Here is a 12,443-nt window from a genome sequence, read left to right on the forward strand (position 1 = left end):
GGCTTTCAGAACAGTTACATTTGTAGTGTTTAAAGGTGCAGCAACTTTTATAAAATATATATTAAGAGACCTCTGAAAATGATCAGTTTCTCTGATTTTACTTTTTATAGGTTTATGTTTGAGCAAAATTAACTTTGTTCTTTTATTCTATGAACTACTGACGACATATCTCTGAAATTTCAAGCAAAAATTTAGTATTTATTTGCAGAAAAGGAGAAAGATGCAGTGCTTTCAGACCTTAAAAATGCAAAGATTTATATTCATATTCATTTAGAAACAACAATACTAATGTTTTAACTGAGGAAGAGCTCAGAAACCAATATTTGGTGGAAAAACCAGGAGCTTTTCCATGGGGTTCAGTGCTGTGGGCTCTTTTTTTCTAGAGCTGTATATATTTAGCTTTTTTCCATATTTGTTAAAACTGTCAACATGATTATTTGTACAATATGAGACAGATAATCTGTGAAAAGATTGATCTCCTCTTCTTGAGCAACTATCGCCGTCTGTAAAAAAGCTCCTGACAAAAAACAACCTATCAGACCCAGGAGGCGGGTCTTAGCGCTGCCAATCAATCTCGTGAACATGCTGCTAAATGTGCTAATAGTGGAGAAACAACTTAGCATTACAGGAAAAACGCTTATCCACCACCATCAGTTCTAGTTGCGAGAGCAAGAGAGGAATGAGCAGTGCCACACGGAGGAATGATTGACAGCGCTAAGACCCGCCTCCTGGCTCTTATTGGTTGTTTCTAGTTAGCACAAGAAGAAGGCAGAGGAGCAATTTTTTTCTTTTTATTTGTCTCATTACATACTGTCACAACATTTCAACAAATATGTAATAAAAATATATTTCTAAAATAAAAATTACGTACTGCAGCTTTAAGGATATTGGAGACATTTTTATTTAAAACTCTTTTAAGTCTCAGCTGGACTGGATAAAGAGCATCTGTGAATGTCAAGTCTTGCAATAGAAACAGTTTTTTTCTGGATTCTGTCTTGTATTAATCTTCCAATCAGCCATAACAAACTGTCCTGTCCTAGCTGAAGAAAAACATCCCACAGAATGATGCTGCCATCGCCATGTTTCTCTGTGAACACTGTGTTTTCATGGTGACCTTCAGGGATCATTTTCCACTTTGCATTGAGACCAAAACATCAAATTTTAGATTCATCTGATCAGAGAAACCAAACTTCTGCTTGGTTTCTCTGATCAGATGAAATGTGGAAAAACAGCAAATTAAACTTCAGTTTTGTTTTTATGTTTATTTTTGTTTTGCCATTCTTTCAGTAAGGACAAATTTGTAAAGATTAGCTTTGGTCTCATTTGACCAGAACACAACTGAAATGATTAGTCAGATTTATCATTATTGAAATAATTGTCAAATAATTTAGTAATCGATTAATTAACTGCAAGAAAAATAGCAATTTGCAGAAAGAACACAATCAAAGTAGTAAATAAGCAAAAACTGTACAAGAATATATACATTTTCCATTTAATATTAAAAGAAAACCCTTCTTAGTCTGTAAATATGTTCATCTGCTTCAAATTCTGTTTTAAAAAATCATCTTAAACACATTTTGCTATGTAACAATTAATAAGTTAATAAAATAAAAAAATTAGCAGATCAGCCATACACAGTATTGATGTTAAGTCGGGCAGAAAGTCAAGCTTTTCACTTCCTGATGTTAAACAAACTGTGAAAAATGAGAAAACAGCACATTCTTAATTTCTTTAGTAAAGTCAAAAATATCTACAAGATCTGGAGGTACAGGAGCATTTCACTTTAAACCCAAAACTCTTCTTTATCGGCTTTTCCAGCAAATCTGTGCGCATTTTTCACACCTAATCTTTATTAATCAATGTCAATAAAACTTCTGAGGGTGGGAGATAAGCGAGTCCATTTCTTGCTAAAGGTGAGCAAAAGACTCACAAGGTCTGGCGGCTCAGAACTCCTGCCAAGACTTCATCTTTTAAAGATGTACTGCAGCATGAAAACAAGTCCGAATTAAAGCCGCTACAAGCAGCACCAGCAGGGACAAAGCATAAGTGATGTTTGAACTCTTGGTGCCGTCCAAGTTGGGGAGATTGATGTCCAAAGAGGCTCAGCACACACACACACACACACACACACACACACACACACACACACACACACACACACACACACACACACACACACACACACACACACACACACACACACACACACACAGGGAAATCCATTATCCTGCTGTCTGATACAGAAATCCAGCTTTGGTACGTTTATAACGCACCTTTAGAGCTTACAATTCTGAGGCAGAGACATTTAATTAAACCTAATTAACATAACATGGAGGTTAACCGCTGCAAACATGCACAGCGAGATTTATGCGTCGTTGTATCTGAGCACAATACTAATAAGTTATAAAATAAAGCCGCAGTGAGCAGACACACTTTAAACTGAATTACTCGCTTGACTGACTTCAATATTATTTCCATGTCCTCCCTCAAATTATTTCAGGAGGGGATACCCGTCTCCTCTTGTTCCCCTGGAGCCAAGACATTACTTCCAATTAAGGTCAAATCACTGAAAAGACGGCGGAGGAGAATCCCGCATCTAGGCGAGTAAGGAGTTTTGTCATTCCTGCAAACGGGGTGCAGATGCAGGGAGCTGAATTCCCCGGAGGAGCCGCCTGCCACAGTGCCGCCTGGCTGCTGGTCACGCTGCATTTCAGGAATCTAATGCAGCACCGTTTGCCAGCGCAGGTGAACAGATGACAGAGCTGATCGGTGTGACAGAGTCGGTTTATCACAGTCAGCAGCCTGACCGACACGGAGAAATATCCGAGAGCCGGTTTTCTGCAGAGGGGTGGGATCTTTTGTATTTCAAGGAGGATAAAGGAGTTTAGATGAAGGTGTTGGACAAACAGCAAACAACTGTTAATGAATAAATTACCAGAAGGCGTCCCCCTCTGGGAGGACTTCTTTCTTTTTTTTTGGCAAAGCAAGCAGAACTGAACTGGAGGCGAGAGAGGGCTCTTTCATTCGCCGGCAGCGCTGTGGGATTTTCACTCAACCAAATGAGGGAATCGATAAGGTGCACAGTTGTACAAGGTCCGCAGGGAAACAATTAAGAGAGGGAATGCAGCCATGAAGGAGACTTTTAGACAGAAGCTCTCTGTCCTAAACACTACAATTATTGAAAAGTATGGCCCATCCTCGAGGATTTACAACACCATGTCAACTTCAGATCAGACTGGAGTTACCCATTACACTCCTCACAAATACTTTGTTTTTTCTCTTAAGGTGTCCAAAAGGAATTTGCAGACAAACGAAAACAAGTCACACCAAACATGATCTGCAGAGCGCGCACCACAACTAGGTTGTGCAGGATTCGGGCAGTATTTAAAATTCATAAATTAGACTCAGGAGACCTCCTTAATTCCATCTTCTGTGTCTTTGAGGCATCCAATAATAAATCACAAGAAGAGAAATGAGTGAACCGATGCACGCCGTTGCTGGATTTGCATACTTGAAAACCTCCTGAACCCCAGCTGTTGACGTAGATCACAGACGTAGACATTAATGAATAAACTACTAACGTTAAAGTGGGTATTTTATTGCCAGGCACATACAGACCTCAATATATAAGCTATAGGTTGATTTCAATGATTCATTATAATTACTCACAGGGGAAAGATGCAGATTAACAAGGAACCCATATCCATTATCTTGTCAATATTTCTCATTGCCTCAGTAAAAATAAAGGTCATCATTAGAGCAGACTGTAATTTCAGATGAAGAGAAACCAAATGGCTGTAATGATTAGATACAAGGGATTGGCATTGATTTCCATCTGAACCAAAGCATTGCATTGGATTGTCTCCACTGCAAAAAAGAGAAAAAAATGGTAAAGACACCATGTGAGACCATAACTAGAGATTACTTTCTCTTTTTTAAGCCCTGGAGGTTATGACGAGACAATGCAGCAAAAGCCTTCGTGAAATGAAAGCCCAGCTGCTTTAGTCTATCGCTGCAAGGCTCCCCTATCTTCTTTTCATGCTCCCCATCACACACAAGAAAATTACATCACCAAAGGATCCTGTACACTTAGTTGCCGCCTTGGGGAACAGGCAGCATCAGGAAAACGCGAGGTGGGGGAGCTATACGGGTGACATGATGTAGAGTCAAAGTAAATATGATGAAGAGAACTCTTTTTTTCCCGGCGCGCCGAGGATCCTCTGAGGGGATTTACCCGTAAATAACGTGTTAGGATTCAGTGTAATTTTAAAAATGGAGCATGAGCTGAGTCTGAGCCTCAACACAAACATTTCTGGTATTAAACTGGGCTTTTTGGTCGGATTTTATGCAAAAACAAATGTATGTGTGCTGCATTAAAAATTGACATTTAACATAACACACACTGTCTTAAAAAGGTAATTCCAGGGATGAACCAATTAGGTGTTTTAGGTTTTTTTTTTGCCATTTTTCTGATTTCTGAGCTGCAAAATTCAAATTTTAATCAAACCTATTATTTTCAAAGGATCATAGCACATTAAAGAAAAAATGTTCGCCTTTGATAGTAGTTTAATTTCAAAATGTATTTGGGTCACGCTAAAAAAAATCTAAACTGAAAATTATGGGTATAAAGTCCTAATATCACAAGAATGAAGTGATAATATTACAACTTTCTTGTAATTTTACAACTTTATTCCTGTAATATTAGGACTTTATTCTCATATTACATAACTTCTATTTTCGTGCAAGTTTATTCTCGGAATCTTATGATTTTATTCTCATAATATTATGACAATATTCTTCTTATACTACAACTTTATTCTCATATTTTTCTTACTTTATTCTCATACGAGTTTATTCTTGCAGTTGTATGACTTATTACTTATTGTTTTCTTTTGTCATTATAGTCCTAATACTCCATTGTACAAAAAAAACAAAGGAATCACAAAATTATACTCATTTATGCACGAACACTTGTGTCAAATGAAGTGCATCAAAATATACTCTGATACTTTCATAGATAGAAAATTATGCAAGTTATTAGTTTTGTTGACTTTAATAAATAGAAATCAAATTTCCAGTATTGATCTGCCAATTCCTTGATCACAAACAATGAAAGAAAAAACTTTCAATTCAGTTCAATCTCAGCTGATTCATTGGTGCATCTTTAAATAATTAACTCAAGCTAAGGCTCAAAGACAGAGGATGTATGCAAACAGTTACTTCCCGTTTATAACTAAATGCATCAATAATGTTTCTGCCATGTAAAGGAGCAACAATCTCAACAGATTTGCTGCCTAAAGTACATTGATTTGTGACTGACGTGAGCTGACATTTGCAGGTAAAAAGGTCGTCTATAATCTTGTGGTCGTTTCCGACAGAGAGAAAAAAGCCTCCGGATTATGAAATAAATGATTTCTGGCAAGTTTCATTTGGGTTTCATCATGTCAGTGAAAGCACTAAAGACCTGAGTGCCACTTAATGTCAAGGAGTTTTCCTCAGTAATACACCACTAGGTATGCAGAATAAAAAAAACAATCCTCTGAAGTAACTGAAGCTGCAGCTGAGTAAATATACAGAGATTCTGAAACTCTTCTAAAAAGAATCACAGTTTTATCATGAATTAAAAGATTTAGCATGGTTTTTATATTGTACTAAACATTCAACATTAAAGAAAGAAATTTAAACAAGTGTCATAATTGATATAAACTGTAAAATTAATTCTAAATATTACTCATTAAAATAATCCACATTTAAATCAAGCATATTTTTGTTATTGATGTTATTTTTAATACCTCTAGCATAAGTCTTGGCTAATCATTTTGACTTGAATATAACTGTTATTCTCTTTCTTTGTGCAAATGGTAAGAATAATATGTTAATACTGTATATGTCAATGAAATAAAAGTTATGGCTCTCGTCTGGGGTTGGACTTTCAGCAAGAATTCATAAAGCTACAGCGCTATTGCTAAAATCACAGCTGAGAGACTTTATCTTGAGAAAATTGTTGCTAATGGACCAAAAATATTAGCTTTAGAAGCAGGAAAACAAGTTTCAAAAGAATTTAAACGTTTAAATCCAGTTTTAATTTGTTTAGATAAAGCACTAATGCTAAGGTCAAACATGCTAGCAATTATCCAGTTCAAAAGAACTTTGAATAATTGTATGAAGATTTTTTTTAAATCATTATAAGGAACCAAGAAACAAATGTAGGCTATTTTTAATTAACTTGTCAAAACAAAATTTCCCTAATTTTATATTCAATTAAATTAAGACAGACTAAGTTGAAGAATTTAACTTTTCACATTAGATTTTCGCTCTAGGGGCCCCCTAGTGTTGTGGGGGACTCACAGCAGCTGCTTACTTCGCATGTGCCTTGCCCTGGTCCTGCTGTTGGGTTATTTGGTTTCTCTAAATTGTAGATGTAAGCCATGATCGACCCAGCAACCATCGGCACCAACCCTGTAGACCAGTTATGTCAAACTCATTTTCATTTTCTATCTGAATGTTCTTAAAGGGCCGGTTGTGCCAGAATGTACTGATAAAACCCATTAAACTGTTAAAATATGAATAAATACCTGTTTGTTTCCACATTCAATAAGTGTTTCTTAAAATTAAATAATCACAAATCAGTCTCTCCAGGATTTTGTGATTGTTTTTTTTGTAATATACTGTATAATGTACATCACCCATTAGCAATATTTGCGCTAATGGGTGATGTTAAATGTGACTTGTTATTAATCGCTTTATCGGTCACAGACTATATAACTTGACATCAAGTAAGGCTGGGGCAGAAGTCACTTAAAACCAACATTTTTGGCCAATTTTGGGGGGAAATGTCAGTAAAATCTGAAAAATTGGGGATCAGTTGATTGTGTGTGAATTTTGATGTAATTTGGAGTGTAGAGGGCCACATGAAAAGCTACAGCGAGCCAGATTTTGCCCCCGGCCCCCGAGATGGAAACTGCTACTCCAATTGTATTGATTCAGTTCTGTTCGTTTTATAACTGTATCTGAAACATCTTCTGTAGCTCTGCAGATTAAAACCTGCAAAAATGCTGAGGGGGGGAAAAAACATAGTAATAATAAATGCATCTCACATTATGAGCAGAGAATAAAGCTTGAAAACAAAATATACAGAAGAGGGTTATTTAATCCTCATTTAGGCAGCATAATAATTAGACTATACCTCACACTGGCTAGTTTGTATCATTTTTTCAGTTTGAACTGCTTAAATTTACTGCAATTTACAAATGCCCTGCTTCATAATCTCCATTCATTGACCATGCACCTTTGCAGCAAAGGGCTAATCAATCATAGTGTGCAGGCTGCCCCCCCTCCTCTTTTGTCAATGTGCGCGTCCATGCTGGAGGGGACTGGCTGCTGGGACTAATTATCATCCAGGAAAATTGAGCTTTCTTAACGGTGCAGGGAAACACTCTGTGAGGCTGCATGGGACAATAAAGAAGAAGAAGAAGAAGAAGAAGAAGAAGAAGAAGAAGAAGAAGAAGAAGAAGAAGAAGAAGAAGAAGAAGAAGAAGAAGACTGGACGTCAGAATCACACCACAGAGCTCTGGGGCAAGCCTGTCCGGAAGATGGACAGCAACGGGAAAAGTGTCTAGAAGCGAAATCACCAATTTTCTTCGACACACGGAAAACCCCACTTGGAGAAAACACACACACACACACACCCTCAAACCTCTGCACAAGGAAGGGAACCGCAAAGTGGTGAATTGAAGCCCACCTACCAGATCCGTGGTCATGTTTTGTTGAGTTGTGGCAATCATGGTGTAATCCGCAACAAGCTCCGCGCTGCCGTGTGTAGCCTCACAAGCCGCGGAGCAGCTGCACTGTTGTTTGGCGGAGCTTTTTCTGCATGCTCCGCTTCTTGCAAGTTTGTCCTCAGCGGGTTGGTGGTCCTGCCTCTCTCTCTCTCTCTCTCTCTCTCTCTCTCTCTCTCTCTCTCTTTCTCTCTCTCTCTCTCTCTCTCTCTCTCTCTCTCTTTTTCCTTCTGGCTGCTGATTTGGTCGGAAATTAATCGTGACGAGGTGTTGAGTGTAAATAGACATACAAACCGCTTGAGTTGCTTGAGCAGGAATGATGAACAATCAGTTTTGATGAAAAAACACATAATGTTAAAATCCAATACCCAATTTAACTGTCCTAATGCTGTTTCATTGAAATCGTATTGCCATAATACAACCAAACCGTATCACCGGGTAACTCTACACCAAACCGAGCACTGAACATGCTTTAGACAAATCAGTGCGTGAATAACAACTTTCTTAAGGTGGACAGAAAAAAATAAGTTATTATCTTTAGCTCTAAGGAGGAACAATCTAGAGTCAACACACTGATTTATTTTTTGTAGCCAGAAACTAAAAATCAGATCTGAACATTCAGAGCCACATAAAGACAGTTACAAAGTCAGGCTTCTATCACCTGAAGAACATTTCCAGGATTAAACAAAAACAACCTAACAAGATTTAGAGAGAAATCCATGCATTTATATTTAGTTGCATTGATTACTGCAACAGTGTCTTTACAACGGTGTCTAACAAATCAATCCTCCAGCTGCAGCTGACCCAGAACGCTGCTGCTGGCGTTCTGACTAAAACCAAGAAGATTAGAGCACATCACCCAGTTCTAAAGTCCCTGTAGCTCAGAGAATAGACTTTAAAATATTAAAATACTGTTGTTTATAAATCACTGAACAGTTTTGCACCACAAGACATTAAAGATCTGCAGTTGTCATAGCAACCTTCCAGACCCCTCAGGTCTTCTGGTTCTGGTTCGGGTTCTGGTTCTGCTCTGCATCCCAAGAACCAGAACCAAACATGAATTCAGCTTCTATGCACCACAAATCTGGAACAAAGTTCCAGAAAACTGCAAAAGAGCCGAAACACTGAAATTATTTAAATCTAAACTAAAACCCCACCTGTTTAGAGCTGCTTTAAAACCATAATAAATGGAACATTAACCAACATATTTGATGTATATTCATGATGTTAACGATGACAAAATGTAATGTCTGTTACTGGTTTTTACAGCTGTTGACTATACGATGTGTTATGATGTTTATGTTGTACTTCATATAGCTGTTCGTCTCAGTTTCCTGCCAAAAGTGGCGTTTTGTATGTATTTTAGTAAAGGCCAGTCTTGTGAATATCAATACTTGTGTTCTTCTCTGATTTCAAAATATCCAGACTTTATGTTCTAATAAGTTTGTATTTGTGCCACACTCTCCCTTTTCAAATCGTGGACTGAACAGTGTCATGTGAAATGCTATGCTAGATATTATTTCTATGGAATATTTAAATATTAAATAGAATGATAAGATAGCAAAATTGTACTATCTAAATAAAAATAACAGAATTAAGATTAAGGTAAAATTTAAAATATACAATAAAAAAGTTTGCAAATTCTAAAATTTAGGCCTATAATCTGTTTTCAACTGCTGTTTCCTCACTAATGCACTTGGATTTAATTTAGAGTATCACAGTAAAAGGAGATGGACTTTAGGTTTGGTCTATCATATACAGTCCTGATTCCATACATTGAAGTTTGTGGATGTGGAAAAGGTAAAATAGATTTAATCACAAGGCTCATTCTTATTATTTATCCTTTTTTTATTGCTGTCTGAGTGCTAAGGTGGGGCCCATTCAGAAATGGAACAGGCTTCCTGTAAGAAAACATCTCAGGACTTCCATTTTCTTTTTCTACAAAGTTTAAAAACGTATCAATGATAACCCATTTTATCAACATTTATGAGCAGATATTAGTTAATTGCGGTCTAATTTTCAAATGTGTGCATTTTGTACTGAGTTTGTTGTGTGTTTATAATGCATTGTGTTGGTAACTTAGGTGGCCTCATCTTGGATGCATCTTAGTTTGTATTTCAAACACTGATGTAAGCTGACCTAGATAGAAGTATAATGATGTTTAACATACTCATGAAAATTACTCTTTCATCATTAATTTCTGTGTAAATCTGCATGATTGAAGCTTGCTGACATTAAAGACTGAATATCTGACTGCACCAATGGAGATGATTGGATTTTTTAATTTATCCCGACAGGATGTGTTGAAAAACTGAATTAGGACGAGGAACTGTGTGAGATGAGTTTTGTCCTGTGCGTGTTAACTGAGTGAGGGAGTACTGTGGCTTAACTCTGCATCTCTGTATGTTGCATCTGTATTTTAGAAGCAGTTTTAGCCTCAGGGGCAACATATGGAAATTAGCCAGGGGCAATATCTGATGCGGGGCATATTCTCTCTTGTGAGAATAATGTTCCTGCACATGGTCTTGAATAAATGAAGACAAACTCAAACCTGAACACAGTGCTGTACAATACAGTGACTTTGAAACTTGAATCCCACATAAAATCCTTTCCTTGTGTCTTTTCCTATCATTTACTCTGCACTCTATGTTAGCTGTGACAGTGACTTGAATCTGATGGTCACACACTAAAGGAAAGAAAGTACTGAATCTATCAGGGTTAGCAAGGTAACTTGACAAAGACTCAATTAATTTACAGCCTTTTATTGTAACTCTTACTTTTGCAATTTCATGAAACTGACCTCAGTCTTTCACCTTCCTGTGCGGTAAGTTTATATAACCAACTGTTGTTATATTATATTCATATAAATTTAAAAGAAAATTCAGATTCCAAAGACAGATTAAATGCATCATAGTGGAACAACCACCCATCCATCCATTTTCTGTACACCCTTATCCCTAGTGGGGTAGGCAGGGGTGCTGGTGCCTATCTCCAGCTAACATTCTGGGCAAGAGGCAGAGTCACCCTGGACAGGTCGCCAGTCTGTCGCAGGTCAACACAGAGACAGACAACCATACACACACACACACACTCACACCTAGGGAGAAATTAGAGAGACCAATTAACCTGACAGTCATGTTTTTGGACTGTGGGAGGAAGCCGGAGTACCCGGAGAGAACCCACGCATGCACAGGGAGAACATGCAAACTCCGTGCAGAAAGACCCCGGGCTGGGAAACGTACCCAGGACCTTCTTGCTGCAAGACAACAGTGCTACCAACTGCGCCACTGTGCAGCCACTTTCTCATTTTTTTAGAATAAACATAAAATAATGTAGAATGAAAAACAATTAAGATGCAATGTATAGAAATCTTGATGATTCAAATCTTATACAACTTAGACAAAAAGGTATACATTTTGATTAAAAAAAAAAAATCAATCTAAAATGCTTTCCTGGAAATAGATGGTGCCATTATGATGACAGTAGTCAGTTAGCTAGTAGTCCAATTGTGTCAAACACATTTTAGAAATATTAATAGCTCATACAGTTGCAAGTAATCAAATAAGAAACCCCAAAAGATAAAAAAAAAGTAAAGTAAAACATCTGACCTGAAACTGCCAAGCGGGCCCCACACAAACCCCTGTGGGATCCCGCGGCTAATTGCAGGAGATTTGGAGAATGGGTTATTAGACAGTAAGATACCAGGATCTTTCTAAGTGGTAAGATGTAAAATACAAAAAAAACGAACAAAAATGTACTGGAAGTTAATTAAGAACACTGAAACTTGTGAAAAAATTTACCCAAACCACATAAAATGCTACTTTTTATAGATATTCCATTTGTTCAACATTTGCATTTTAACTTAGCATTTTCAGTAGTCTGACTTGTAACAGTCCTTCAATTCAGCAGAAGGGTTATACTTGTTTTGCTATATATGCTATAGGCCTATTAATTTGATTTTTACTAAAACAACAACAGAGAATATTCTGTTTTTACAAAGCACATTCTCGCTAAAACCAGCAAGATAGAGCACATAACACCAGTTTTAAAGTCCCTACACTGGCACGCTATAGCTCAAAGAATAGACTTAAAATACTGATGTTAGTTTATAGATCACTGAACGGCTCAGCACCACAATACATCAAATATCTGCTGTTGTTGTATCAACCTTCCAGACCTCTCAGGTCTTCAGGTTCTGGTCTGCTCTGCATCCCCAGAACCAGAACGAAACGAGGAGAAGCAGCATTCAGCATCTATGCACCACAAATTTGGAACAAACTTCTAGAAAACTGTAAAACAGCTGAAACACTGACTCCCTTTAAATCTCGACTAAAAACCCACCTGATTAGGATTGTATTTGAAACATAATCAATAACAAATTTAATGATGGAACTTGACTTAATGTCGTGTTTTGATTGTTGATTCTATGTTGCATTGTGTTTCTGTATTTGATATGATGTAAAGCACTTTGAAATGCCTTGCTGCTGAAATGTGTTATACAAATAAAATTTGATTTGATTATCTGGTGTACTTTATTTTTTACCCCTGACTTGGAACTCTAATACTGCCGTGGTAAATTTACAGCGTCACATTATTTTATTTTTATATATGTAGAATTTTAGAGAAAGAGGAATTGTAGTTGTTATACCACTTATATCTTAAAAG

The 12,443-nt window shown here is 37.1% G+C and overlaps 1 protein-coding gene across 1 annotated transcript in view; it reads right to left on the bottom strand.

The window, feature by feature from the left end:
• The window catches only part of LOC102221724 (inactive dipeptidyl peptidase 10-like), a 47,746-nt gene extending 39,841 nt beyond the window's left edge, over nucleotides 1-7,905 (bottom strand). Inside the window, exon 1 of the mRNA XM_023338015.1 lies at nucleotides 7,746-7,905. Within this exon, the coding sequence (XP_023193783.1) occupies nucleotides 7,746-7,784 (39 nt within the window). The 5' untranslated portion in view covers nucleotides 7,785-7,905. The remainder of the gene's footprint in view (nucleotides 1-7,745) is intronic.
• Nucleotides 7,906-12,443: the final 4,538 nt, after the last annotated feature.

Source organism: Xiphophorus maculatus, chromosome 1 (genome assembly GCF_002775205.1).
Source record: "Xiphophorus maculatus strain JP 163 A chromosome 1, X_maculatus-5.0-male, whole genome shotgun sequence".
NCBI classification, from domain to species: Eukaryota; Metazoa; Chordata; class Actinopteri; order Cyprinodontiformes; family Poeciliidae; genus Xiphophorus; species Xiphophorus maculatus.